Genomic DNA, 27,183 nt, shown 5'->3' with positions numbered 1-27,183 from the left:
TTTTCTTTTTAACCTTGAAACAAAATGTGAGAAAGCCACAGTAGTAGCAAATGAATAGTTCACCACTCAATCTTAAAGTCATTTAAGGACTAGTATGCAATTAAGTAATTACTGGGTTGAACAGAACAGCAGTCAACATGGTAACAAATCACTGCAATGGTAAAAAAAAAATTAAAAAAAGGAAAATTAAACAGACAAAAAATATGTTTGCATCTCAGATTTTTGGATAGAGCTAGAATGGAAATCACCCAAAGCCAAGAACATACTCATTAGGATGTACAATAGAAATATGTATCAATAACCTTGAAAAGGAGGAGGCAGAGGTAGGCGTAAGAACAACCCAGGGCATGAATTCACACAACAGTTGTGTGCCGTGGGCAGATATTCTTGAGATCAGCCTTATAACTAGCTGAGCTGCTGATGCAGCTACCGAGAATCCTCACACTTACATACAATCATAATAATGAATTCTATTTTTTGTGCCTTATCTTTCATTAGCAAAAAACACATTTGCAAGGCTCTGGGTTTTACTTTTTGAATTTAAACTTTTCATTACAAGAAATGTCATTGTCAGCAGCCTAGCAGGACAATAGACCCCTATCTTGGCAGGTGTGGCAGGCCTCAGGATGTGGTCCTGCAACACTTGCTCAGGAATCAACCCCTTTGTACCTGGTACCTAAGGAGAACAGCACAACGTGGGCCCATTTAAGAGCTGGCAGGGCAGGCAAACGAGGAGACAAGTCATTGCCTCTGTGAGCAGCGCCGAGAAAAAAATCCTGGCATGTGCAAGGCAACAGAAAACAGGAGAGAGAGCGTGTGAGGCACCTGTCATGTTAGCAACCAGCAAATGAAAGACTTCTGAGAGTCTGAAACGATCTTGTAAGAGAAGCTTAACACATATAAGCATGTCCTTCTATACTCGCCTAAATAAAGGCTGTATGTCATTTGCCTCAACAAACAAGAAACATATGGCTAAATAATTAAATTCCAGTATGATGATAAAAAGGAGTATTCTAGGGACAGATGCCAACATTAAATATAAATTTCCTTGTAAGGAAACAAATAGTGAAGAAACAGAAGAATATGCCATATAAAAAAAAGATTAAAATGATAAAACAAATGTAAAAAGGAAAATTGCAGCACTATGTGTAACATGTGCATCCAGTCAGAGGTTGCTGGTTTTTCCTGCTGGCTCAGGCCAGGACCCTGCTGTTGGCTGGTGACTGCCTGGGGATGCCTGTACTGGTACTCTAGTTGGGGTGCAAGATGCTTTTTGTTTGAGTGTGCACATTCCTCAAAGCTAGGCTTATCCTGTTATTGTTTACAAAGCTTCACAAATGCTTTCTATTGCTTAATAGGTTAGTTTGAATTAATCAGTTGAATTGGTTAATTAATGTGAATTAAGGTAATGTTTTTTGAGACCAAAAAACGCATTTGGTCTCAGGACTTGTATTTCTGAGCAATTATAGTTCTGTATCTACATGTGTTATGAAGCTCGACTTTGTAACCCAGTTTATCATTGGGCCTTAATAATAATAGTGTTAAGCAGTCATGAAGAGGTTTTCAAGTTCTCACAATCAAGTATTTCATCTGATTCTACACTGTGATATTAAATTTTATTTACATATTATTTTGGAAACTTACTGATATGAAGGAATTTTCTTCATAGATTAAGATGATCACTAAGTTGCTTTTAATTATTAAACTTTTACTGTTTAATATGAAGATGTCTGTAACACCCTCCTAGTTTCTACTTTTCATGAGAAACGTTTCAAAAAGATACTTTCTAGCCATAATTTCTTTCTTTCCAATAATCAATTATTTTGTTCCCTGGGTGTTTCCATTTGCAAAGCCAAATCCATAAAATTAGCTGGTCTTTTATAGTTGGACAGAAAATATGATCATCTTATGGAACATCTTCAGTAAGTGTCAATAATCATGGGCAACAGAGCACAGAATCACAGAATGGGCCAGGTTGAAGGGACCACAGAGGTCATCTGGTCCAACCTCCCTGCTCAAGCAGGGTCATCGCAGAGCACATGGCACAGGATTGTGTCCAGATGGTTTGTGAATATCTCCAGTGAGGGAGATTCCACAACTTCTCTGGGCAACCTGTTCCAGTGCTCAGTCACCTCCACAAGAAAGTTCTTCATATTCAGGTGGAACTTCCTGTGTATCAGTTTCTGTCCATTACCTCTTGTCCTACTGCTGGGCACCACTGAGAAGAACCTGGATCCATCCTCTTGACATCCTCCTTTCAGGTATTTACACACATTAATAAGGTCCCCTCTGAAGCTTCAACAGACCCAGCTCCCTCAGCCTATCCTCATACGAGAGATACACACAATATTCCTCTCTCTCCCACAAATTCGCTTAGATATTTTCTTTTGTTAGAATACAGACTTAATCATCATCTCCCATCTCAGACCTCTCACTACCAATCACTACAGCAAGTATTCTTTCTGGTCCATTCTTTCCATGTCCCATCTTAACCACAGCTGGAGGTCTCAGTGTCCTCTGCTTCAGGTGCCTAAAATATATGAAAGCTGCAATACCTGGGGGCCTTTATATTTGTGAGGTACAAAAATTTGCAGTGAAAGGGTATCATTCCACCATTCCATTATCCACCTCTCCCTCTTCTTTTTTCCTTTTAAAGATGGAGCCATAGAAACTGGGGAGAAGAGCTAGGAATGTCACATCTGAATAGTCAGTACAGAATTGCAGAAAGCTCAGTACAAATAGTCTGAAGTAACACAGGATACAGAGAGAGTTAAGACGTCTTAAGCGTCAAACTTAGTCTAATCAGTGCTGGATGGAAACCTCTGTTTAATAAGTAGCATGATCAAGAATATCAAGAAGTTTGGATCCACTAAGAACAAGTTGGAGAATTACAGGAAAAATATTCTAGTGACTTTTGATCAATTGTTGAAATATTTCTTGAACATTCAATATTCTCTCAGATTTTCACTTTCAAAAAGACTTCTGTGCCCTCCTGGAGCATAAGAGAAGATTCCTCTTCAAAGGCACTTATGCTGTCCTCTGGGGAAGATTCAAATGAGTGGGCCTGGTTAGCTTTGAAAACAGAACAACATGAGAGAAACCAAGAAAAGGATAAGCTGTGAAAGAAAGAGTACAGGGAGAACACAAAGAACTTCTGTTTTTCAAATTCTAAAAGCCCAAGAGGGACAATTCTGGGAAATTAGAGATAGCACATTAAAAGCAGACAGAAGGAAACACTTTTTCACATCATGTGTGGTTAAAACTGTAGAAAATATAATTACCACAGGAAGAACTACAGTCAGGAACTCAGCAAGATTCTGATGGGTTTGCAGATGTATAAGGATATCAAACATATCAAGAGCAATTTAACACTGCTGGAAGGCACATGTATTCCTTCAGGGAAAACTGTCCAAGCATTTTAAAACTGCACAAAGACATGTGCTAATCAGACTGAGAGACAAAGAAAAAGGTCTCTGCAAGATAATGCACCCACAGGATGCCGTTGAAGAAACGACACCTCCTCTGAAATCCTTTGCATTCATTCTCTCTCCCTCCCTTTTAAGACGCGGCACAGAAAGGGACAATATCTGCCACACTGAAAGGCCATTTCCTTTAGGGTATTGTCCGAGATGAAAAGGTGTCTGCCAGCCATTCTCCCAGCATGCTGGCATTTCAGCAGTCTTCAGCTTGTCCCATGTGTCTGGAAATGTATATTTGCCTTGAAATTCATTGAGCTGGTTCTACGATTAGCTGGATCCTTTCTACTTCTCTGAGCTCAGATTGTTTTTAAAAGCAGAAAGCACCATATGTAGCATATCTGTAATTTCCCATCTCACTTTTTTGCATGACTAAGTAGTCACAGTAACGATGCTTCCCTCTTGTTATGTCACGTTAACTGTACCTGCGCTGTCATGTGTCAGAAAAAAGAAAATCTAAAAACTGTGAGGTTTATTCACTGAAATGAAACAGTTTGTCAACAGCATAACTGAGTGCAAGTGAGGCCAAAACACAGGGAGGTGTTATAAGTGACTTAGCAGCAGCATTACTCTAACACTCAATTTCTAGGCTTCCCAAACAATACACTCCAGTGCATTTTTTTTTCTAGGACCTCTTTTTCAGCCAATTTTAGTCTGCTACTTATATCCTATCTACCGAGCAGGAAGTGATTATTCCCTTCCTTTTTGTAAAGTGAACTCTAAATTATATACCAGTATTGCTGACACTAGTGCTTGACGTTGCCCTAGCAATCAGACAGTAGATGGTACTTGGTATATAAAAAAAAAAAAAAAAAAAAAAAAAAAAAAAAAAAAAAAAAAAATCTGAAGCATAAGGAATGTCACAAACCCAAGTTTGGCACGACTGGCTTGAAATTCTGAAATGCTAATAATAACCCTGACTTAGGGTTATACATATTCCAGCTTCTACTGGAATGCACAGTTGCTGTTACTATGGCTTCAATTGCCTCCAGGGTTAAGATCAGATGAGTCCCATGTCCTCCCTCCTCATACTCCTTTCAGTGACTAAAACCTTTCCACCTTATCTTTGTTCAAAACAGTTCAAAACCTTCCAAACCTCTCTGCTTCATATCCAGTCTTGCAAAGATAGGCTCTACCTAACAGATGGGGAGATACATCCTCTACAGAGGCTGTTTTGATAGGTGACACAGTACTGGAGTCGCATCTTTGCCTTCAAGTCATCGCTATGTTCCTACACTGAGACTCACAGCACAGCACTTCACTGAGGGAGAATAAATGAAAAAAAAAAATAATGTGCTGCCATTAATCATTGCATCCATCTTAGGGACAGAATCTCTCTGTCTCTCTCTGAAATAAATTCAGGAATAAAGTAGTATGTCTGACGTAATACAGGAATAATAACATTAAACCTACATTTGACTCCATGTAAACCACCCAATTCCACTGAAAACGTATAACCAGGAAAGATAAAGCTAATTTCTATTTACGCCTTTATAAAGCTTAGCAAACTTGCCCTGAATTTTAAAACAAAATGTTCCTTTCAAAACAAGCAGAGAGTGAGGGGGGCAAGGGGGTATAATACAGTATTATTTGATAGTAATCTGTAAGAGCAACCTTTTAAGCATACAATGCTCTTGCCAGCTCTCTAACAAAGAGTCTAACACTAAAATCCCAATTTATTTTCCAAGAAATTGTTATTTACCATAATATTTCTTCTGATTATTCATTTGGTTTTGAATAGATAGCGATACAGTCCACACAGGATCAAGAAAGGCAAAAAATGTACAACAAAACAGTTGTTTCATTCCAAAATTTTCTACAGGAAAGATATCACTTCTAGGAGAAAAAATATAATCAGCATGAACTGGTTTAATAGGGAGACACTCATCAGAGGAACACTGAAGGATTGTGGACATGCAGAGGCAACACACAGTTGAGATGAGTAACAGGACTGGACTACAATATGCTGGAAGTAAACTGAGTTTGTCTTGTATGTTGAACTCTCTCTTTCACTTAGCAATAATGAAATACTGCTGGCCATGTATTTTTCTGATTACACAATAAATTATCAGGGATTGAAAAAATATACCTTTTTTGTGCCTCAGAAGAATGAGGTGAACAGTTCTTCAGAGAACCACAGAATGAACTAGGTTGGAGAAGACCTTTGAGATCATCAAGTCCAACCTATGACCTAACACCTCCTCATAAACTAAACCATGCCACTGAGTGCCACATCCAGACTTGTCCTTAACTCGTCAAGGGATGGTGACTCCACCACCTCACTAAGCAAATGATTTCAGTGTCCAGTCATTCTTCCAGTGAAGAATTTTTTGCCTGATGTCTAACCTAAACTTCCCCTGGCACAGCTTACAACTGTGGCCTCTCGCTCTGTCAGCGGTTGCCTGGGAGAAGAGGCTGACCCCCACCTGGCTACAGACTCCTTTCAGGAAGTTGTAGAAAGTGATATGGTCTCCTCTGAGCCTCCTTTTCCCCAGGCTCGGAGAACAACCCCAGCTCCCACAGCCGTTCCTTAGGGCTTGTGTTCCAGGCCCTTCACTAGCCTTGTTGCCCTCGTCTGGACGCATTTGAGCACCTACACGTCCTTCCTAAATTGAGGGGCTCAGAACTGGACACAGCATAATGGAAAGAACAGAGTAAGAAACATACGCTAAAGCAACACAGAAATTTCCCATTGGTGTGCATCAACTGACCAATCAAAGAAACTCTCTTACAATTTTAAACAACCTATAGCAATTTTAGCAAGAAATTCCAGTCTCCTCACTTTGTGTTGCTGGTGGGGGATGCACATTTTGAACATCAGAATTCCAGGATGCTCTTCCTTGAGGCGTCACTCACCCAAGAAAACCTTCCAGCAAGTATCACAGGTATACTGCAAATCTGTTTTTCATTGAACTTTCATTAGAGTATCTTATTTTTCCCCTTTTATTTGCTATTGACATAAGCAGTAAATTTCTGTAATGTAAATAGTGATTGTCATTTTATTTTTCCTTTCCTTTTCCAATTTCACCATCTCCGTACTCTTCAAATCCCAGCAATGCTGTAATAATTTTTGCTGTTTCACTTTTAGCCCCACATAAAATTGTAGTGTCAACATAGGAAGATCATTCCAGTCCCTGAGCCATAAACAGGATCTCTGCAAGAGGATACACTTCATATGACAGGTTTACAATGAAACCAAGCTCAAAGGAGCACAGAATTTTCAAATAAGAACTTTTTTTTGACCAAATTTTAAAAGATTAATAAAATTACCTTGTTAGCTGGGATCCAGCTCCTAGACTGCCCAGTACATCATTTAGAGATACTGCCATCCCTCCAGACTGCTTCCCCTAAGCAGCAGTGCCTTCAACTCAATTTTTAGCAGCAGTTAAGAGGTTCTCTTAAAAATGTTGTGAATTGCAAATCTTTGATTTCAAAATACTTCATGAACTCCTGACTCATCAGAACTGCCTTAAGGACACGTCAATTAAAATATTTACATGTAGCATATTACGCTGCACTTCTAAACACTGACTGGTTTAATACCTAACAAATTATGTGGATTTGTTGGATCAAATTACTTGGTGAAAGTGCAGAGGTAGCTTCACTTTCCATTACCAAATGTATCCTTACCTTTTGGGGATTTCACTCCTTTTCCAGGTATCTTGGAAACAGGTATTGATTTTAGTTCCCTACAGTTTCCTGTAGTTCACAGTCGCCCTGTAAAGAAGAGGTCACCAGAAGTGGCTAAGGAATTTTAACCTCAAGAAATTTCCAAGGCTTTTCCAGCAGCTATCGGGGCTTCACTGGTACTGTGCTCGCCCTGCACTCCTGCGTTAACCATTAACCAGGCGTGGCCCTAGGACAGCTTTATCAGCCGCTCTTTCTCCACATGGGGAAACTAGAAAACCCGTGGGCTCGTTCAGCCGCAATTCGCAGCCATTGCCATAGGAGGGACGTGGGATTTCTCACTTATTCACAGAGCCTTAGGGGACAAGCCCAAAGAGATGCGGGGTGGAGCGAGCCAGCAGCCCCGGCATATCCTGCCTCTGCCGGGGTTACGCTGACGGCGAGGATGTCTCCGCCACGGAGATGTCTGGAGAGTCATATTTGGGAAAGCCCAGAGCCGGAGCTCCCGGGGCAGCGGCTGCCTGGCGGCTCCCGCCTGCCGGTGCCTCGGGGGCCCTGCCGGTGCCTCGGGGGCCCTGCCGGTGCCTCGGGGGCCCTGCCGGTGCCTCGGGGGCCCTGCCGGTGCCTCGGGGGCCCTGCCGGTGCCTCGGGGGCCCTGCCGGTGCCTCGGGGGCCCTGCCGGTGCCTCGGGGGCACTGCCGGTGCCTCGGGGGCACTGCCGGCGGGAGGAGCCCTCATGGCCACAGGCGGGACATGCTGCCCGTGGTGGCGACGGGGCGGGCGCCGGTGCCCGCCGTGCGCCAGCGCTGCCATATGCAGCAGTCACCCCGCCGGAGGCGTCCTGAAGGCGCTTAGAGCTGTTTCACAGCAGTTCCACAGGAGCCGTGGCCCAGGGTGCCGCCACAGAGCAAAGGAAGCCCCGGCACAGGAACACCCGCACGCTCGTGTGGGGCGGGCCCGTGCGCCGCGCCCTCTGCCGGCCCAGGGCAGGGACGGAGCGCGCCGTGCCCGCGGCCCCCCGGCCTCGCCAGCCCGGCCCGTTCAGCTCCGCGGCCGGGCACAGCCCCGCTTTATGTCAGCTGGCCCGCGCTGATAGCACTTACTCCACGATTTGGACTTGTCAGAATCGGAGACTAGAAATCGGCAAAATGGGGTTCCATAGTCACCAGCTCCTGTTTGCCAGGGCGGTCCGCAGCCCCTCCGGGCCCTGGCAGGGCAGCAGCTGCCCGGGGCCAGCCCGGGTGAGCCCTCGCTGCGGCAGGGCAGAGCCCAGGCACGCTCTGCTGCCGGGAGGATCCTCCAGGGCGGGATGGAACCGGGCTGCGCACCGGCATTTGATCTCATCAGTGCACATGAACGCCTCCAAGTCGAGTGTCAAGAGGATGGTGTCAGGCTCTTTTCAGTGGTGCCCAGAAACAGGATGGGGAGCAATGGCCATAAACTAAAAGTTTCACCTCAACATGAGGAAGAACTTATTTACATTGAGGGTGGAAACGGCTGCTCAGGGAGGTCGTGGAGTCTCCCTGTCCGGAGACATTCAAACCCCACCCGGACACGTCCATGTGTAACCTGATCTAGGGGACTGTGCCACCGCAGGGGGGTTGGACTGGATGGTCTCCAGAGGTCCCCTCCTACCGTAAAAGTTCTGTGATTTACTCTTTCCATTCTCTCCCTGCCTGAACAGCAGTGGGTGGCTTGGGAGAGCCTCGACAGTTCCCCGTGAACCCCCCACACCCAGCCTGCCCACCCCAGCACAGCGCTCTCCCTCTGGCTGCACCATAACTTCCAGCAAGAAAAATCACCTGGCTTGAGCAGATGCACGCCCCTTTCTCTTCCCCAGATGTCAATGGTGTAAGGAAAACCTGCATTTTACCCTTCACAACACACCCCTGTGCACCGCTGAACAAGAATGCCCAGAGATACCCACTTGTATGCAACTTTTAGTATACTCACTTCAGACGTGAAAGGGAGTAGCACCCGTTGCCTGTTTAAAGCTCATTTTAGAGCTCAATCCCTATCAATTATGACCCGGTTTTGAGTCTGAATGAAGCCAGACCCTGCTCTTGAACACCTTCAGAGCTGTGATGGACTCAGCTCTGCTGTGGCAGCCCCCAGACCCGCAGCAAACCCTCCCAGTGGCAGGCAGGAGCAGGGGAAGGCACACGAGGACAGGACAGCTGTTGCAGACCCTGCAGGCATCACTTCCTGGGGTCGGGTGGTAGGGAGCAAATTCAATACTTACATGGCTGTTTCACTAAGGGCAGCCTTAATTCAGTCAAAGGGAGCCTCCAGTTGACTCTAGAGCAGGTTTTCTTGGTCGTTCCTCAGATCTTAAGTGCCACCTTCAGTTGCTTCTGTATGAGCCAGCCGTCTTGTGGGCACCTTACTGGATCAGATGAAAAGTATCTCTAGGCCTTGTCTTAGTAGTGGATGTGCCAGGAAGATGTACTTACAAATGTGCTGTCTAGTAATGATTCTTCCCCTAAAGACTGCTCCTGGCACTTGGTGACATGTGACCAGTGGACTTTCAGAGAAAATGATGGTAATTTTGTAGTTATTATCCATCAGCTGAGTTTAATCTATCATGATGTAATAGAAGCCCTTTGTGAACCCATGTGAACTTTTGCCACATGCTACATTTTGTGGTGGACAATGCAAGAGATTATATTAGCAGTTTATGAAGAAATACTTCTGGTTTTCCTGAACTGGCCCTCTGCATACTTCAGGTGACCTAAGTATCAAAAAAATTCTCATAATTGTTTTGTTTCTGCTCAGCTGCCAGCATTTATCTATAAATCTATTATATTAGCTCACTAAACTGTTTTATTATATATTTGATTGTTCCTCTGACCCTCAAGTTTGGTCTTCGGCATGAGTCTACGGCATCCTAAGTCTCCTTTTCTACTGCTCTCTTACACTTTTAGGGAGAGAGGATGCAATCCCTTCCCAGGTGCATGCATTTCTCTGAAGCATTCTGTTTTCTACAGCAGGTCAAATGCTTATTCCAGCAATTGATTTGAAATATTTCGAGGCAAATTTTTTGAGCCTTCGACTTTCACCCTTGTTTAGCCAGCTGTTTTCACAACCTTTACTGTCTAATGAAAAAAACCCAAATAAGTCTTCTACCTAGCAATCGATAATTACTAATTTACATTCTTTCATAACTAGATGTGTTGTGGAATTACTTTTCAGAAAGTGCTAATCCTCACAGCTTGTGTCATTTCTGTATTTGTTTTTGATTCTGAGAGTGCTACAGCAACCTGAAAGCTAGGGGCTGGTAAGAGTCACACAGAGCACATTATTATCATGCACAAATTCAGCAGCAAAGAGAAGTATTACGGAGAGAATCAAATAATGAAAAGGTCTAAATAATTTAATTACTTAAAAATAGGATGTGCCTGGGATTCTTTGTGGAGCAATGACATTGTACACTTTCAGGACTGTGCTTAGCTATTTGCTTTAACCTTCATTGTTCTTGGCAGAACCATACTACCATTCTCTCACCTTCCTTGTCCTCTAATGGCAGTTGGACAGGCTGTTTAGGAGAACGGGCAGGTTGTAGAGAACACCAATTCCACTGCTGTTTCTCCCCTTGGTAATGCAGGACGCTAGTCCTGCACCTCTGGAGAATGTTTCAAAAGGCAAATACAATGGGAGTCTTTATTCAGAAGTGTCTTCGCAAGTTTGAGGGAAGAGGAGGGGAAACTGAATCTTAGGGAGTGGTGAGCAGCACTCAGGACATCACAGCACTGTCTTCACTGTGTTCCTAGTCACACCCAAACCACGCCTTGGACAATACTGCCCAAGAGTAATCCTTTTCTCCCTTCCACTTCCCTCCCTGTCCCTCTTTGGAGCTCTGAGGAGTTGTACCTCTGAGCACAGCCAAACTAAGCTTCAGGGCCCACAAACCCAAGCTGTAGTTTTGCTCAGGGCCGGCAGCTGTTTGTAATTGCACCTTCCTATTCCTCAACTGTGGCCTTGCAGCCAAGGGATGGAAAACACCTGATTACAGAACAGCACAACAAACCTGGGCAACTAACAAGTGTTGTAAGACCCTGTTACTCATAGTTTAATGCCTTGTGTGAACCTTTGTTTCTTGCTAAAACATCTCTTGGTATCTGTGCAAAATGACAAGCTATTAGAGCAGAATTGTCTTCGGGCTAAGAGTTTGCAGTATGTGTTCCACAAACTAATTTATTTTCAAGTCTCAGATGTGACTAATCACAACATCTAATAAAAATCATATAAGGTCTTGGACATAGTTGTGGTTATGTTGGATTTCCAAATACTAATTAAATTGTGCTTCAAGTTAAGGAAGGAGGACTTAAGATTTAGGATGCAGAAGAAACACAAATGAAGGCAGCATGGATATTTCAGAGGAAGATATCTTTTTCCTCCATCTGCTGACATTGTTACTGAAGTTTCCAAGATGTCAGAAAAACAATGTCCGAGACACAAAGCAGTCTGCAAACTGGACATTGACAATACAGATTAAAGCATTACTAAATTAGGAGTAACAAAGACCAAAAGTCATCTAAAGTTCAACTTGAAGGGAAATGGCTCATCTGGTGATTTTTTTCTCATCTGGTTTTGCAGGTACAGGCTGAAGCAACAATTTAGTGTTAAAGTAATCCAAATTTAAGGGTTCTTTGTATCTGAATGGAAGTCCTGCAGTCACATGTTGTAAAACATGAGTCTGATAACAATTTACTTATATGCCCAAATGCATTTAAGCTGTTTTGCCTAGTGAACTTCATGCTAGAATGCTTCAGCTTCATGTGGGATCAGGTGTCTTATCATGTCTGTTGTTTTGCAACTAATGTAAAAGAAGCAAAACCTATCAGGCAAGTAATTCAAATCTGTACCATAGACCCACTTCTGGCCCACACTAATTTTGTGCTGGTGATGTTCTGATAGCCCAAGTACCCATTGCTAATGCCAAGAGCCAGATTTCACAGGTATCATTTTGCATTGCCATAGAGGTGGGCAGTTTGGACAAACATGCTGACAGCACTACCTTGCTACAGGGCAGGCTTACTGAGATCTTCCTACCATGTTGCTTTTTTTAATGCCATCTTCTTGTTTGTTCCAAATGCAATATATACAATAAAGCAAGGTGGGCTTTTGGTGTTCATTTTTTTTACAGGTTTGTGTAGAATTATTGTCTGTGACTTTTCATGATCATAGTGGGAGTCAGTTTCAATGTTAGTATGGCCTCCTGTAGCCAAGCAGGGAATAGACATCCTCAAAGCTTTTGTAAGCAAGCAGTCCTCTTTGTTAAAAAAGTAAGTTACTGCATGCAGGATAGTGAATTCTAAGCACATTAACATGTATGGCCAGATAGAAAAAGAACTTGAGGAATATCAAAATCAAAAGGAAGTACTCTGCCTCTATGTGTGATAAATTAATTTCATCATGCTAACATATTAATTAACTCATGCTGCAGTGCAATATGGAGACGTCACATGGAGACACAGCATAAAGAAGCCAGAGTGTAACAGAGTTTCAAGTGGAATGCATTTGATGGCTTCTATGGATTAACAAGGAGGAAACAGGAAAGGATTGTGTCTAAAAGAAGAAAAGTGAAATATTCCCAACCTTCTGTTTTTCTGTCTACCAGAATAACCACCAATCCCTCAACCCCACTCCTCCACCACCCTTTTTTAAAGATGTATTTTTTGCAGATGGTGCTTTTCCACTCAAAGTCTGATAGATGACTCAAATATAAGGATTACAGGGGTAAATAATTGCTTTCTGGAAGTACTATTGAAAAGGTTTCTGATCCAACAGCTATCAGGCCAATAAAGTGTTTTGAAAGAATGTGTATTTTCAATGAGTTATAACTTCATTACCTGAAAGTTGGTCATAGTTGTTCTGATATGATTCCAGCAGCCTTCCCAAATGAATGTTGTAAGTATCATAGCAGAATATCCCCAGTATTTTTTCTCAAACAAAAGGAGAGAACAAGTTCTTACCTAAATAAAATGGAGTCTATCCTAATAGGAATCTTAAAGACAGAGCAGCCAGAATAAAGGTATACTGGGGATTGTGTTTTCCTTTTCACACTTTTAAAAAGCTGTTTAACATGACCCATCCAATTAACCTGAATTAAGGCAAGAGATATACAGTGTACTGATATATCCAAAGGACGACATTCATTCCAATATAAAATGAATAGCATTGTATTAACGTTTATTTCTAATTACAAGAAACAGAATATCAGTCCCTTATTTGTACAAAAATACCTGAAAGATTACAATTAGGTTCACAAGCCAAAAAGCTATTTACAGTATGAAGCAAAGCATATTGAATAAAGGTTTTGTCTCTTAAGTTAATACCTTTTGCATTCCCTGAAACTTTAAACTTTATTCCATTTTACAGTCACTAAATCTTGCATTGTGACAATATAATTTACGATAAGCAAGTCTTGCCACTGGAAAGGTGCATTGATTGGTCAAACTGTCAGGTATTTAGTGCAGAAAAGATAAGACAAAACATCTAAACTGAGGCACGTGTTTCTTCAAGATTAATTAACAAATAAAAAGTTTTTTGTACTTTTAACACCTATCGTAACATAACTTAACTAGTAACCTCATTACCAAAATGGTTTGGCATTTTCCTTCTCAACATATTCAAGATTGCTACATGAAGTATTTATTTAGAAAATAAAATCACAGGCAAAAAGATAAAAATTCAACAGGCTCCAAAACAACCCTGAGCATCCCCTTTACATTCATGTCATTTAAATACAAAAATAAGAGTCAAATGTCCTTCAGTCCTTGGTATTCTGAGCTGGCAGCCAGCTGAATCTGTTGGAAAACTAAGGTGGCATTGACTGTTTTCCAGCAGAAAGAAGACAAAGCAGTGATCTGCTTAAGTAAGATTGTTGCCACTTTGAAGGTGGTCACTTTCTCAAAACAGCTCACTTTAGCTGGGAAGAGTACAAAATACTAAGTCAACCATCTACATACAAAAATCATGGTTCATAGTCAAACTTTTATTCTCAATTTAAATAAGATGCAAAGTTTTTTTTTATAAATATGAAACACTGCAAATACTATCCGCCTACTGGGAAAAATGCATGGTTGTCACTAAGCTATGTAAACAGAAAAACTTAAAACTACAGCATAAATGGTCTTATTAAACTGGTAATGTAGTCAATACAAGTATCTTTTTTCTCCTAATAGGGGCCAAATAGATGCATGCAAAGTGAAGTCAGACTTAAGTTAGCTTAATTTCAAGGTTTTAAAATACATTGTCTAGAAAGCAGGAACACTCATTTCACTATGTACAATTAAAAAAAGCAAAACAAAACAAAACAAAAAACAAAAAAGGCTTCTACTAAAAACAAAATCAAGTTTCTTCATTTTTAGTATCTAGACATTAAATGGAAAAAAATACTAAATGTGTTCTGTAAACTAAAATACAGTGTTTCTATACCATTGACATAGTTTAAACTGATATGGACGACTCAGGCAGGTTATGGTTTGTCTTAAGCTATTCTTAACACTACATGAAGACCTAAAAGTGTAGGATTGGTTTTCCTTCTTTACCCTTTCAGATGGCTAGGATTTCAAACCCAGTGGCAAATATTAAGGATTAACTAGCCTGTGTAAATAATTTACCATTTTACAAATGCTCTGTTCTGCACTACACTCTGCAAGTTCCCAGGGTGGAATACTTCTCACTATTGCTAATGGCACCAAGCATTTGGGAGGTTACTTCAGTTCAGGCAGTTGCTGAAGGAATGGTTTGTTGCAACTGCAGGATCAAGGTGGGACTTATCTGACTTTAATACTGGTTTATCATCAGAAGGAGTTATTGTGTAAACATTAAACAATTCCTTTAAAACATTAACAATAAAGTAATTCTGATGACAAACCAGCACCAGAGCAAGATACATGCTTGTCTGCCACAGGTATTGGCGTGCAGCAGCACACATGACACAGGGATCACCAGTTACCTCAGTGGATGATACTGCCAGCAGCTACTTCACAATCAAATCTGTTTCTATTCCCAGCATGTTCCTTCTCACCACGAAAACTTTCATGGCCCTACAAAAAGCAGAAGGGGTTCTGTTCTTATGCCCTATCCCCAGGAGAGCGTTGTGTCACTGTAGCTTTACTGTACTGAAAGAGCTCTTTGAAACAGTCTGAAAATTCAAGGAGCTATAAAGCTAAAAACACTGGTTTTATTTTTTTTTTGTCATACTAAGACTACCTGCAGAAGAATCTTCTCACAAAAAAATGGTGGTTTCAAATACAAGTGTAGTCATTCAGTCCTACTCTATTTAGTAACAGTAAGTTTCCTCAGGAAAACAGTCAAAAGGCTGTAAAAAACAAACCACCATTCCAATAATAAAAATTTGTGCATAGAATCTAATACAGTCTCTGCATGACTGGATGCCACTAATATGCCATCAACATACTACAGCCATAATGCTACAAGTCAACAGTTTTAAGAGTATGTATATTGGTGGTATGTTCTTTTAGAATTGTATCCTCATTGCTTCTTCAAAGACATCTGCAGATCACTGAACCTCAGGTCTCCAGAGAAGTACTGAGACATACGCGCGCACGCACACACACACACACACACACTTCTTGATTTTCTTCTAGATCCTTTTAGGCTGAAGCATTCCATACATTTTAGGGTGCAGATTAATACCCAACTCCTGCATGAATTTTAAAAGCCACATCAGCTCCTAATATAGGCTGCATACAATATCCAAAACAAAGTAGGAGTGCAAAAAAAGTGATCAATACAAAAAGTAAACACACTAGTCTTAATTGTCAAGATTATTCCAGGGCAAGAGTTCTTTTCAAAGATTTCTCTTCACACTTGTTCCTGTTAAGTGGCCCAGCCAAGATAGTTTCCAGTTTTGTTTCAAATTTACTCATTGTTTTACAGACCCTCCCCCCATTTTTGGGATGCTGGGACACTCAGCAGCAATCACTCTTAGGTGTTAGACAAACCAGCAATCTTGGTCTGTTGGCACCTGTCGAATCCATCCCTTTCAGAGTCCCAAGGTGCATAATATTTATTTTTTTAACCAACTTACAGATCTGCCAATTCCCCAGTGTCAACGTTCTCTTACAATTACTCTTCTATCAAATCCAGTCTTCAGTGAGAGTCAGATTTGAGGTCATAAGGCCACTCGGATGCAGTGGTGTTTGAGTTTGCAGGGCAAGACTCCTTTGTTTAGTTGATAGAATTCAACAAGCTGGATTAGATCACTGAATTTGGTGTTCCCATCATCCAGACTGAAAAATATCTGTCCATCATCTTCACACTAGGGAAAAAAAACCATTCTTTTCAAGTCAGGCTGCACATGAAGAGATACACGCATGGAAAAACTTAGAGAGCACCACCAGTGTGTGACATAAATAAATGATGGGCACTCGGTCGGCATTTGGTTGTCCAAACAACCGAGTGCCTGCAGTTCTTTATGAAACCATGCACAGCATTAGAAAAAAAATACCTTAACCTAACTTATAACATTTTGCTTATGAAAGTGAAAACTTGCAGGCGAAGTAATTAAAAGTTGTACAGACAGCCCTGGCATTCATTAGATAAAACAAAAATACCCCAAAAGGATTTGTTAGCTGTTTATAAAATTGGCAGGCTAAACAACAGAAGAGATTTTGTAACAATAAAATGGTGTACATAACCCTAAATTTTTCATGCTTTTACTGATCAAGATAAAAATCAAATTGTTTTCCAGCATCTCAGTGTAACATTATTTGAAGTTCAACATTATCGGATAACCTCCAGAATAAAACTTTTTAAAGTTTCTCGAAGTTTTTCTGTATTTCCTTAAGTGAGAAGGGAGACAACAGCTGCTGTTGTTGCTAACTCAGTCACAGAGAACAAGTTGTTTGCATTACACAATTCTAAAGAATATCTGCTTATATACTTGCTTATGGAAACATCCTTGTTAGTTACATCAGTAATTAAATAAGAGGTCTCCTCAGATGTTGGCAAAAGCTTCATGGTTTAAAATTTCAGGTTTTGTCATCAGTATCAAAAATAATCTACTTACCGGCAAGATTTGAAAATGCTTTATTTTTTGATGATGGCATAATGTAAGTACAAATGCCTTTGGATTGCTTTGGCTGTCCCGGAGAAGAAATAATCTAGGAGAGAACATTTTTAAGAACAAATTGAGTACCCCCATCTGTTTGTTCTTAAATAATCAGAACTACTAAGTAATTTTGTGCCACTGCTGAACTCTTCTTTAGTTGCATTGAGAGGTGATTCAGTAACTGGAAATTTGTTTTCAATTATTATGCCATGGCTAAGCAACATGAACAGATGAAGAAATAAGAAGTTCAAGATACATGATGGTAGTTCTTTTCCTAAGAATGTACGTATGAGGCTTTTTCTAAGGTTCCCTCTACCTCAGCTTTCCATTAATGATATGTACTCTCATGAAGAAAATGTTATCATTTAATTCCAGAGAAAATCTGAATTTCTGTAGATGGGAAAGTAATATCTGGGAATCTGCTCCCACTGTACAATATCAGTTCACAGAAATCCAGTCAGCAAAATTATGTGTAGGTTAAATGTCTGCAATTGCACAGAAACAGCTCAATACTTCCTTAAAATTATTTACCAGGTAAGTAGCTTTCACATTGTCAAGATGGGGAAAACACACCGATTTTCCCTCTAGAACAGTCAAAGTATTTTTCCCTCAGCATTAGTGGGAAAAAAAGTACATTTAGGCATACTGCTACCCACATCATACACTGGGTAGCTGTCACTTTGAAGTTAACCCACAGAACTGAAGTCCTACCCCACACTGACTTTATTTAACATCCATACTGAGAAGAGGACAAAAAAAGCTAGATAAGAATTATGAACTAAGGAAGCAGATCCTCTCCATGCCACAGAAAACAAGAATATACCTTTGGCAGAAGACTTATAGCACTAATCACTAGTGGATTTGTGAGATGGCTGAGCACAGGACTGGGGCAGGCCTCCGAATTGCTGAGCACTAAGCCAGGAACACACTTTTCCAAGGTGCAGTTGCAAGAACTGCTTGTAGTCTTAGGAAACCAAAAGAATTTACTCCAGCTCCTCAGAACTGATTGAGCAATGTCATTACCACAAAAATGCACCATCATAACTAGAGTCAGTTCAGTAGTCAGGGACAGGCATGTCTTGCCACTCTCAGAAACCATGCATGTTATTTGAATGTTCCATTCTAATCCTAGGAAGGACAGATGTGTGGAAAAGGGACAAAAGCCTTTATAAATTAGGATCCGTGTGAGAGAGGAAGACCTTATCTGCCCTCTGGTTACTGCAGTTCATGCAGGTATCTCAATTATTTTTCATCTAGATGTTTCAGATGGTACTGTAAGCTGGTGGCACAAAGCAAAGGACTGCACAACTGATACTGCAACTGTTTGCTCAACCTCTGGCAAGCAATCAGCTTCCACACAAACAGTGACTACCAAGAGAGAAGCATCCTCAGCAAGAACTTCCAGATACCCAAGACACAGCATCAGTTGCTTGCATATAGTGTTGAGCCTCTTCCATGAACCATTAGGAGACTGTTAACTTTCTACCTTCTTTTGTTCAAGAACACACAAAGCAGGAAAACATAGGCAAGAGTTTTCCACCCTGAAAATCATAATCCTTAGATCTCAGAGCATATAGGTAACATGGTTCTTTTGTCACTGCTGGTGGACCTTACTATGGCCAAACTAACCAATTTTCACATTCCACAGTGAGTAAACTGATTAGGCACAAATTTAACACAGCATCAAACACATGAACACATTTATGAAGACCTCAGGAAGGATGGGCCACTGGATTCCTAAGGCAACAAGACAAAATGAATCCAGGATTATAACATGAGAAAACCAGAAACTCAGACAGTCAGCAGGGCTCCTTCGCTTTTTCAGCTTCTCTTTTCTGTTGGACTTGCCTAGCTACAACCTCCTGTCCAGCCTTAGCCTAGACAAAACCCCCCACAAAATAAGCAAACACTGCTTGATGAATATATATATATGCACCACCAGTTTGTACTCCCCTAATGTATTTAAGTCTTCAGAAAGATTAGTGTTGCTTCTGAATCAGAAAATGCTGAAGAAAGGTTTGAACTTCACTGTCTCCTGCAAAGCCAACATTGATGTTTCTGCCCTAACCCTGAGAGCAGTAAAGACAATGAACCAAAGGCAACCATGCCTTTCCCATCCTACAAATCAACAATGCAGAATGCAGTTCAAGCAATTCCCTTCAATAACCATACCTCCATATAAATAAGGAAAGCAGAGATGCCCAGAAGATACCTAAATCTCAGCTGTTAGACATTTTAGAGAGTGCTGGAACAGGTACTTCCATTTTTTTGCTCTAGAATACAAATAGTGAGCAAGCACCATTAGCTGCTCTGATTCATGCAGACGAGCACAGATCGCTGATTGTAAATTTGTTGGCAAACGGTTAGGTACAGCTTTTTCTGAAAAATAGGTCCTCAATGCAGATTACAAGAACTGACTATTTTCAAATTCTAACATCATCTAAAACTTGACTGCCTCTGTTGGAAAAAAAGAAAGACACTTAAGTATATTCCTAAGATTTTACTTTTCAAATTAAAAGTTAGGATCCACTCCTACAAGCACACACTGACTTTTTGGAATCCAGGCAGGTTATAATGGGACTACTCAACAATCAGATTACTCAGAAGTGCTCATAAACCTGTAAACCATTACAGCAAAAGTTGTGCTGTCGTCTGTAAAGCTTACTGTCAGATCATAAATACTGAACAACAAGAATACCTACCCATCTACAAGCCCTTGTTGCTTAATAATCCTGTGAGATTCTTCTCTAGAGATTCTGCCGTGAAACCAGTGCTGTGTCCTATGAATAACTGGAGGAGAGAGGGAGAAGAGGGAGGGGATGGTTAAAAACAGTTACATACACAACCATTTTTTCCACATACTAATTATTTAAACATTTTAAAAGTGGGTATTGTTCTCTTACAGAATATAAAGTATCTTCCATCAACCTATATAAAAAAAGAATCAATACCAAAAATTGCATCTACTTAATATACCAAGTAGAGAGGCATTATCTCCATCTATTTTCCAATTTACAGTTGTACAATTAGGTAAACAAGAGAAGTCTCTTGTAATACTGCTTTCTCATAGCTTCTTCAACATACTGGACTAACAATCCTTAGAACTTGATGTATAAACTAATGAGGTAGAAACAAATCCCTCTAGATCTCAAATCAAGAAATGCACTTTAGATGGTGCTTTCAAGAGTCAAGTTAGCCCCCAATATTTTTCATCTTTGTTGTTTTGTCTTTCAAATGGTATTTTAAAATTTTGTTAACAGAAAATAGCTGTGTTTCCTCTAAGAAGTCTAGGATATTAATATGAAATTTCATGTTGTTTTAATAAATTTACAATCTCAAAGAAATGTTGAGGGCTTGCATATTTCACATTTTTCAGTTATTATGGAACAAATTCTGGTTTGAAAACTCTCATTTCTACTCTTTAAAGATTAAAAGATCACTCATTGACTTTCCTTGTCCAAAATGGCAAATTAACTGCTGGATTCTTTTAAATGGAAACATTTATGGAGTGTCTTTTTTTACAAAATACGAGTTTCAAAAGACTAGTCCTAAAGAAAAGCTTGAGTGGGCCATCAAAGGAAAACAGGTTCCTTCTGTGGTGTCCATATGGGTAGGCATGTTAATGAAGCTAATGATAAGGATTGTATTTGACATCACGGCATTCACACTACACAGCTGCACTCTGTGTCTGTATGAAATGTATCTCTTCTTTACCCACAGAGGCCTCTGATACTATGGTGACAAACCATCAGAATTTACCTGTACTCAGTGTGGAAGGATGGAGTGGACTTTGGCTACCCAAGATGTTCATTCTTGTGCTACGTTTCTATAGAGAAAATGAATTACCGTTAAATCCACACCAACGCCTCAGGAGAAGAGAATTAGTGCACATGCAATATAGATTTAATTTACAGGAAACTGGGGGCTGGGCAGATTTAATGCAAGGATGAGAAAAAGAAATGCAACTTTGAAGGGGGCTAATCTACAAGCAGCATCTCATCTCAGTTGGCTTAAAACACAAGCCAGATGTTAATGATGAAAGCTCAGTATCTTAAAAAAAATGGAAAAAAAAGACAGAAAAAAAAGAAAAGACTGATATGTTTCTGCTCAGGCAAAACACCAGGCACTCCGTAAATCAAGCAGTATTTCCCTCCCGTACATAAAGCACCAGCTAATGCTTGAGTAATGACTCCTTTTCCCTAAAAGACGAGCATGTGGGAAAACTTGTACTGCAGCTGTCTGTCCACAAGACACTACAAACAAGTTACATCAGTTTTCATTGCAAGAGGTCCTGCCTCTTGTATATTCTGCAATTAAACTTACTGGGAGCAAGCCATTAGTCAGAGCCCCAGCCTCTTCCATGTGGGGAAGCATTTAATTTGACATATTCCTCCTCAGAGACTGGTTTTGCAAACTGGCAGTAAAGTTCTGGTGGGTCTGCTTTCCCCCTCAACTTTCCTCTGGACACTAGGGGGACAGAGAAGCAGTGGTAGAAGGTTGTTGTGAATGTGACAGTTTTGCTAAAGATGGATATTGACTTTCAGATCTGCATGCTTGCAGTGTGATTGCTTCAGGTCGGAGCTAAGCTATACTGTGACCAGCACTGCACTAAAATCATAGCACACTCTGTGTTTTGGCTCTCAACAGACACTGATTGAAAAAAATAGAAAAGAAGAGAAGATAGCTACCCTCCAAGCATGTCCTTCTTCCAAGGCAGCACTCTGTGCTTCAGCAGGATTTTCAATAACTCTTCCTATTTGCCCCGAAAAATCCATTGCTACTAGTGAGTTTTCAGATACACTTCTCTGAAAAGGAATTTTCACTTGTTTCAAAAAACAGGGAAAGGAAAAACCAGCTTGAGAGTTTCATTTCAGACTGTTTTGGTTTCAAAAGACTGTCTAAAGTCCTCCTTCAACAGCACAGAAAATACATCTTATTTTTTTCCCCTTTCTAAAGATTCACAGACACAAAAATAGATTTTTTTTCTTTTTTGACTGTAGGGGAGGAAGACAATTCAAAGGCTCAGAATAAAATCTGTTTGCTCAAGTTGCCCTATTACTATATTCCAGTCATTTTCAGGGCCAGTTGGGATCCAAATATAGGCTCTTCCCTTCTAGGTAATTAACAGTCAGCTCTTGGCCCAACATATTTTAGGAAATCTACGTGTTAGTTTTGCCAGACCTAAGCTGGCTTCTGCAGAGACAGCCAGATGTCTCTGTGCCATACATCTCAAAGAGCATGACGTAGCCAAGATCTTTCAATCATGTGGATCATGTAAGCCTAAGATAATGGAGAGCCAACCACGGAAACTGTACTCATGCAAAACATGAACTTTACATTGATTTGCTACACAATGCTGAATTTACATTTCTTAGCGTAAAATTTTCCACTTTTAAAATGCAAAAGCAAATGCATCTTTTCTGACATCATACATCAGTGAGGTAAAGTTCATCACTTACTACTGGAGTGGAAAAGTGTGGAAGCATGGCTTTTCGCTGCTGGGGAATTCTGTAATTCTGATACAGTAGCATTCCATACTGCCAACAGAAACACAAGGCCATTATTATTCAAATATATGCCCTAGGAAACAAACTGTAGTGATTTCATAATGCCACTTACACTGGAGCAAGATGCCACCAGTTTATTATCAGAAGCTCTCCCAAAACCATTTGCATTGAGCAATAATGATTGGCAGGTGGCAATCAAAGAGCAAATATGCATAAAAGGTTTTATTTAAGAAAATACAAATTTGAGTGATATGTATATCTACACAGGTTATTTTTGCCACTCTCAGCTACCACCATATTTTACCTGTAGAACACAAGCTTTCAGTCGAAATCTGAACACACATATTAATTTCCTTCTTTTTACCCTCTAGAACTTAAAAAAAATCTGCACAAGACATTCAAACTCAGTTTGCATAATGATAAAAAATAAGAACCTTTCTAATTCACTAGCTCTTTCAATAAAGTTCACTATCACTTGGTTCTTTTCTCATCCTTAAAATAATAAAGTGATTGATTTCCAGTCATGCCCTTGGTTGAACATGAAAAATTTTAGCAACATTAGTAGCTAGGATGGTAGGTAAACCTACTCAGTGCCTTCCCTAGTGCTGAAGTAGAGCCACATCTGCTTACTGAATGTTCTAACTGAAACAGTTTATACAATTTCCAAACAAGGTAATATAGGAGTATGGAAAGCTAAATGAGATGGTGAATAAAAAGGAGGATTATGGACACAGCCTTGAGGCAAAGCCTTAATTTTCACTGACTGTACACCTTTAATCATCTTTTGGTGTGTCTTAAAAACAAAGTCATTTTTTTCTCCGTACATAGGACATAGTAAGGTAGAGAGAAAAACACAGCAGTTTTCAAAGCAGCACATTCAGAAAAAGACTTAGAACCAAACCAGAATTTATGCACATTTTCCTATGAAGATCAGGAAGTTCTCTCCTTCAAAGAGGACAAAGTAGTCAGCTTTCTCCTCAGTTTCCTCCATCATGATTTTGTTTCAAAAAGCAGTGAAGCCTCCTATCATATTATCACAAAATTTCATTGTCTGCTCTCAGATACGAGTAACTTGCACCAAGATATAGGGTTACTTATTTCTATTACTTCTTCTAATAGAACCTTCAGAAAAATGTAAAAAAAAAAAGAAATTGCTAAAGGCATTTTGTTCTGGTAAAGAGAACCACTTACCATTTTGAAAACATTTGCTTTAGCTTTATGATAACTTGAAAATACCTTTTTAAGCAGGTTTTTTAATTCATTCACATATCTCAAATTTGTATCCAAAACTAAAACTCTACTTGATTCATTTGTGGAAGGAACAGATCTCGGTCCCGTGTTTAAATTCTTAGGTGGGACAGGTCTGCTTGGCATTTTGCTCTTACCCATATTGTTTTGGAGCAGATGATATTTAAGAATACATAGGTAATTTCTCATGAACAAAATAACAAATGCCACTTAACTCCAGGTGTAGCTTTGCAAAAGTAGAAGAGATTAGCTACCTTGAGGAGTCGAAAGGCAGTCATCCAGCACGTCCTGCTTTGCTCGTCTTCAGCACACAACAACCGCAGTTCCTTGGTTTCATTTCTCACTCTGTTTGGCTTTAAAGTATTAGAGGGAAGTCAGATACATTCATTAGAAAACCATGAACACTGTAAGCTTAAAATCACTGTACGCAGGGTAAAGGCAAGGTACAGTATTAGTCTTAAGTAGCCAGAAAAAGATCCCACTGCGCTGAATGTAAAGTTCAGGAGAGGCTGAACATGCTTTGAAGGAAATCACATTTTCAGCTGGGTCCAACAAGATCAAATGTTGATGCCTCCTGACTTTCAGAAGCTGGGGTCATTGATCCTTGTACATCCCCTCCAACTCAGGGTATTCTATGATTCTACGGTTTGAAATAACCTGCAGTCCTAGCAGTTTATAGGAACAAGGTATTCAGGCCATACTAGAACCAGATCCGGGCATGGTTTTGATAGTGGGGGTGGGGAGGGAGTGTGTTTGTTTGTTTTTAATTATTAGTAATTTTGTGTTTATTTGTTTTTGGGTTTTGTCTGGTGGGTTTTTTGTTTTGTTTTGTTTTGAAATCTGTGAGAAGTTCTATAAACCCCCATTTTGAAATGAAGGATGAAAGTTTCCATAACTGAGGGAAACTGAAAGTTTGCTTCCATCAGTTCAGGATCTGACCTGCAGCCAGTCTCTTTGAGGCAAACTCTTGTTGTCTAGCTCTGGAATGGCTGCTAGGAAGGAGACTACTTCCTACTGTCATAAAACTAGCTCCCAGCCTTACTTTCTACTCAGAAAATTACAATTTTCAAACCTTTGAAATACTTTCCAAATGAATCTTTCAGCACAACAGTTTTAAAGATCTTCAAAGCCAATTGGTTATTCTTATATTTATTTTTCCAAGACAGTCTTCCTCTTTAAATAAAGGCAAACCTCTGGCCCACAATAATGGTAAAATTGCATCCCATCTGAGGTTGATCCTTTGCTGCTATATAGTTTTGGTACTTGCTGTCCACATAAACTTTTCTGTTTGATTAGAGGACTTGGAAAAAGCTTTCATCTGTGAGGTGAACCAAGGCCACCTCACAAGCACATCATGCTTCAGCACTGAGCTGCTCTTGCACAAAAATTTCCCAAACCAAAGGAGCACCAGATAAAGTGTTAAAAGTGTCACATAAAATGATGACAAGATTCACAGGACATGCCTGCCAAATGAAAGATGTTAAAGATCAAGTCCTTGTGACAGAAAAGGCTTGCAGAGTTTTACATACAAATCCCATTTAGCTGGGGGTTGGGGTGACTGAGCTACCAACACAGTCTGGAACTTTGGAAGAACTCAGTGAGAAGATTTACCTTTATACAAAATCCATATTCTGCAGGGGCATTGTACAACTTCTTGCCTGCTATCAACGAGAAGATATTGCTGTCTTCTAGGTCAGCCAACAATTGCAAATGTCTTGGCTCCTGGGGAAATAACATGATGTAGCAGAGGTAAGTGAACGGTTTTGGAAGGTGTTGTGCAAGCTCTGCAGTCTCTCCAGCCCAGCCTCCAACAGAGGGCAGTGCACGAACAGAGCTCCTCTCGCAGGCAGCCTCGAGTGGCCATGGCACACAGCCCTTAGCTACGGCCTACCAGCACAAAGGGCTTGGGACAGGAACCTCACAAAACGCTTCTGCAAAGCCATCGCAGAAGAAATGGCCTGGCCTATTACACTGGTCCAGAGAAATCTGAAGGTTAGCAAAACTTTAGTGGCCACTATGATGTTGCCTGGCTGGTTTGTTTTATTTTATAATGAAACTGTATGGCTGTGTTTGTGCATTGAGAGCCCAGGGCTTGACTGTCATTTGATCATGCCTTACTTATCTTTTTCTATGGAACAAAAGATGGGAGATTTTTTTAAAAAACAACAAAAATTACTGTGCAACTTCTTTTTTAATCTTACCTTTGAAGTTCCTTTTGTAGAACAATACAGTCCTGATCTCCTCAAACACATAAACAGTTTCTTCCATGATTTCCTACCCAGCTCTTTCACATGCAAGAAACCTTGAATTTCAGGGCAGCTACTGGAGTTTAAGAAGTTCTGTTGGAGAGGAAAATGTAGATGAACATTGTATCCTATGGATGAATTATAAAATTTTCACTGTATTTGCAGAATGGAGAAGAAAATGGCAAATCACTTTGCTGACTTGAGGTGCAGTTTCTAGGCTTCAACTGACCTAGATGTTTGATCTTATTTATGACCCAAACATATATTCCTGCTCCTCCATTGCTTCTACCTGGCCATCTCCTCCTGCAACTGATACCTTCCTATTCTCTGCATCAAGACTTAAATCTCAAAACAGCTATTGCTTCTCTGTCTCCCTATTTGTCTTGCACCTGGCCTGAAGGGAGAGAAAGTAAGCTTATTAATTCTTAAAATAACACCCTGTCACAGCAATTTTGGCAAGTTGTCCAACTTGAAAATATTGGCCAAAATCTCCATCTTTATGCTAAAGTTTCTAAAAGGGAACAGACTATTTCAGGATTTCAAGTTGTCCCAAGACAAGGAGTATAACAGACAACAGAGTATTTAACTGAAAATGGGATGCAGAGCAGTCAAGTAAGTGCCACCAATTATAATAGACTTCAGGACTGAGAAGAATTTAAGTTCTTGACATAAGCAGAGAGACCACATAGAAAATAATTTGATTTGTGATATATCACAGGAAGGAAGAATTAATTATGGTAGGAGAACTGAAGGATTGCTCCCTTATTACAACAGGCCAAGTTTTTAAATGACAGAGGGCTTGATCATTAAGTTAAATGCCGAATTAATAAATTCAACAAGTATGAAGAAAAATGCATAAACCTGATGTCTCTGCAATTCTTCAAAGCTGTGTTTTGGTGTGGACAATGTCCACAGGATAAAAAAACCAAAACAGCACCCTATGTGAGAATTCTTACTTGCATTAAACCCTAATTTTTTTTCCAGTCCTCCTTCTC

The 27,183-nt window shown here is 40.3% G+C and overlaps 1 protein-coding gene across 10 annotated transcripts in view; it reads right to left on the bottom strand.

Moving 5' to 3' along the window:
• Positions 1-13,269: 13,269 nt before the first annotated feature.
• Positions 13,270-27,183, bottom strand: part of GRB10 (growth factor receptor bound protein 10) — a 144,679-nt gene continuing 130,765 nt past the window's right edge. For 9 of the 10 annotated variants that reach the window (XM_063399300.1, XM_063399290.1, XM_063399324.1 and 6 more), the window contains 9 exons: positions 26,144-26,281; positions 25,554-25,664; positions 24,197-24,295; positions 22,647-22,724; positions 21,876-21,992; positions 20,947-21,013; positions 19,890-19,977; positions 17,146-17,239; positions 13,270-16,395 (listed from right to left, as the gene is read on the bottom strand). In XM_063399300.1, coding sequence (XP_063255370.1) covers positions 16,249-16,395; positions 17,146-17,239; positions 19,890-19,977; positions 20,947-21,013; positions 21,876-21,992; positions 22,647-22,724; positions 24,197-24,295; positions 25,554-25,664; positions 26,144-26,281 — 939 coding nt within the window. In that variant the 3' untranslated portion in view covers positions 13,270-16,248. Of the gene's footprint in view, positions 16,396-17,145; positions 17,240-19,889; positions 19,978-20,946; positions 21,014-21,510; positions 21,655-21,875; positions 21,993-22,646; positions 22,725-24,196; positions 24,296-25,553; positions 25,665-26,143; positions 26,282-27,183 lie in introns of those variants that run through there. The other variant, XR_010080592.1, reaches the window with a different exon arrangement.

This window comes from Prinia subflava, chromosome 1 (genome assembly GCF_021018805.1).
Source record: "Prinia subflava isolate CZ2003 ecotype Zambia chromosome 1, Cam_Psub_1.2, whole genome shotgun sequence".
NCBI lineage: Eukaryota > Metazoa > Chordata > Aves > Passeriformes > Cisticolidae > Prinia > Prinia subflava.
Note: the sequence above shows the minus strand (reverse complement) of the source record. Positions and strands in the feature narration are given on the sequence as shown.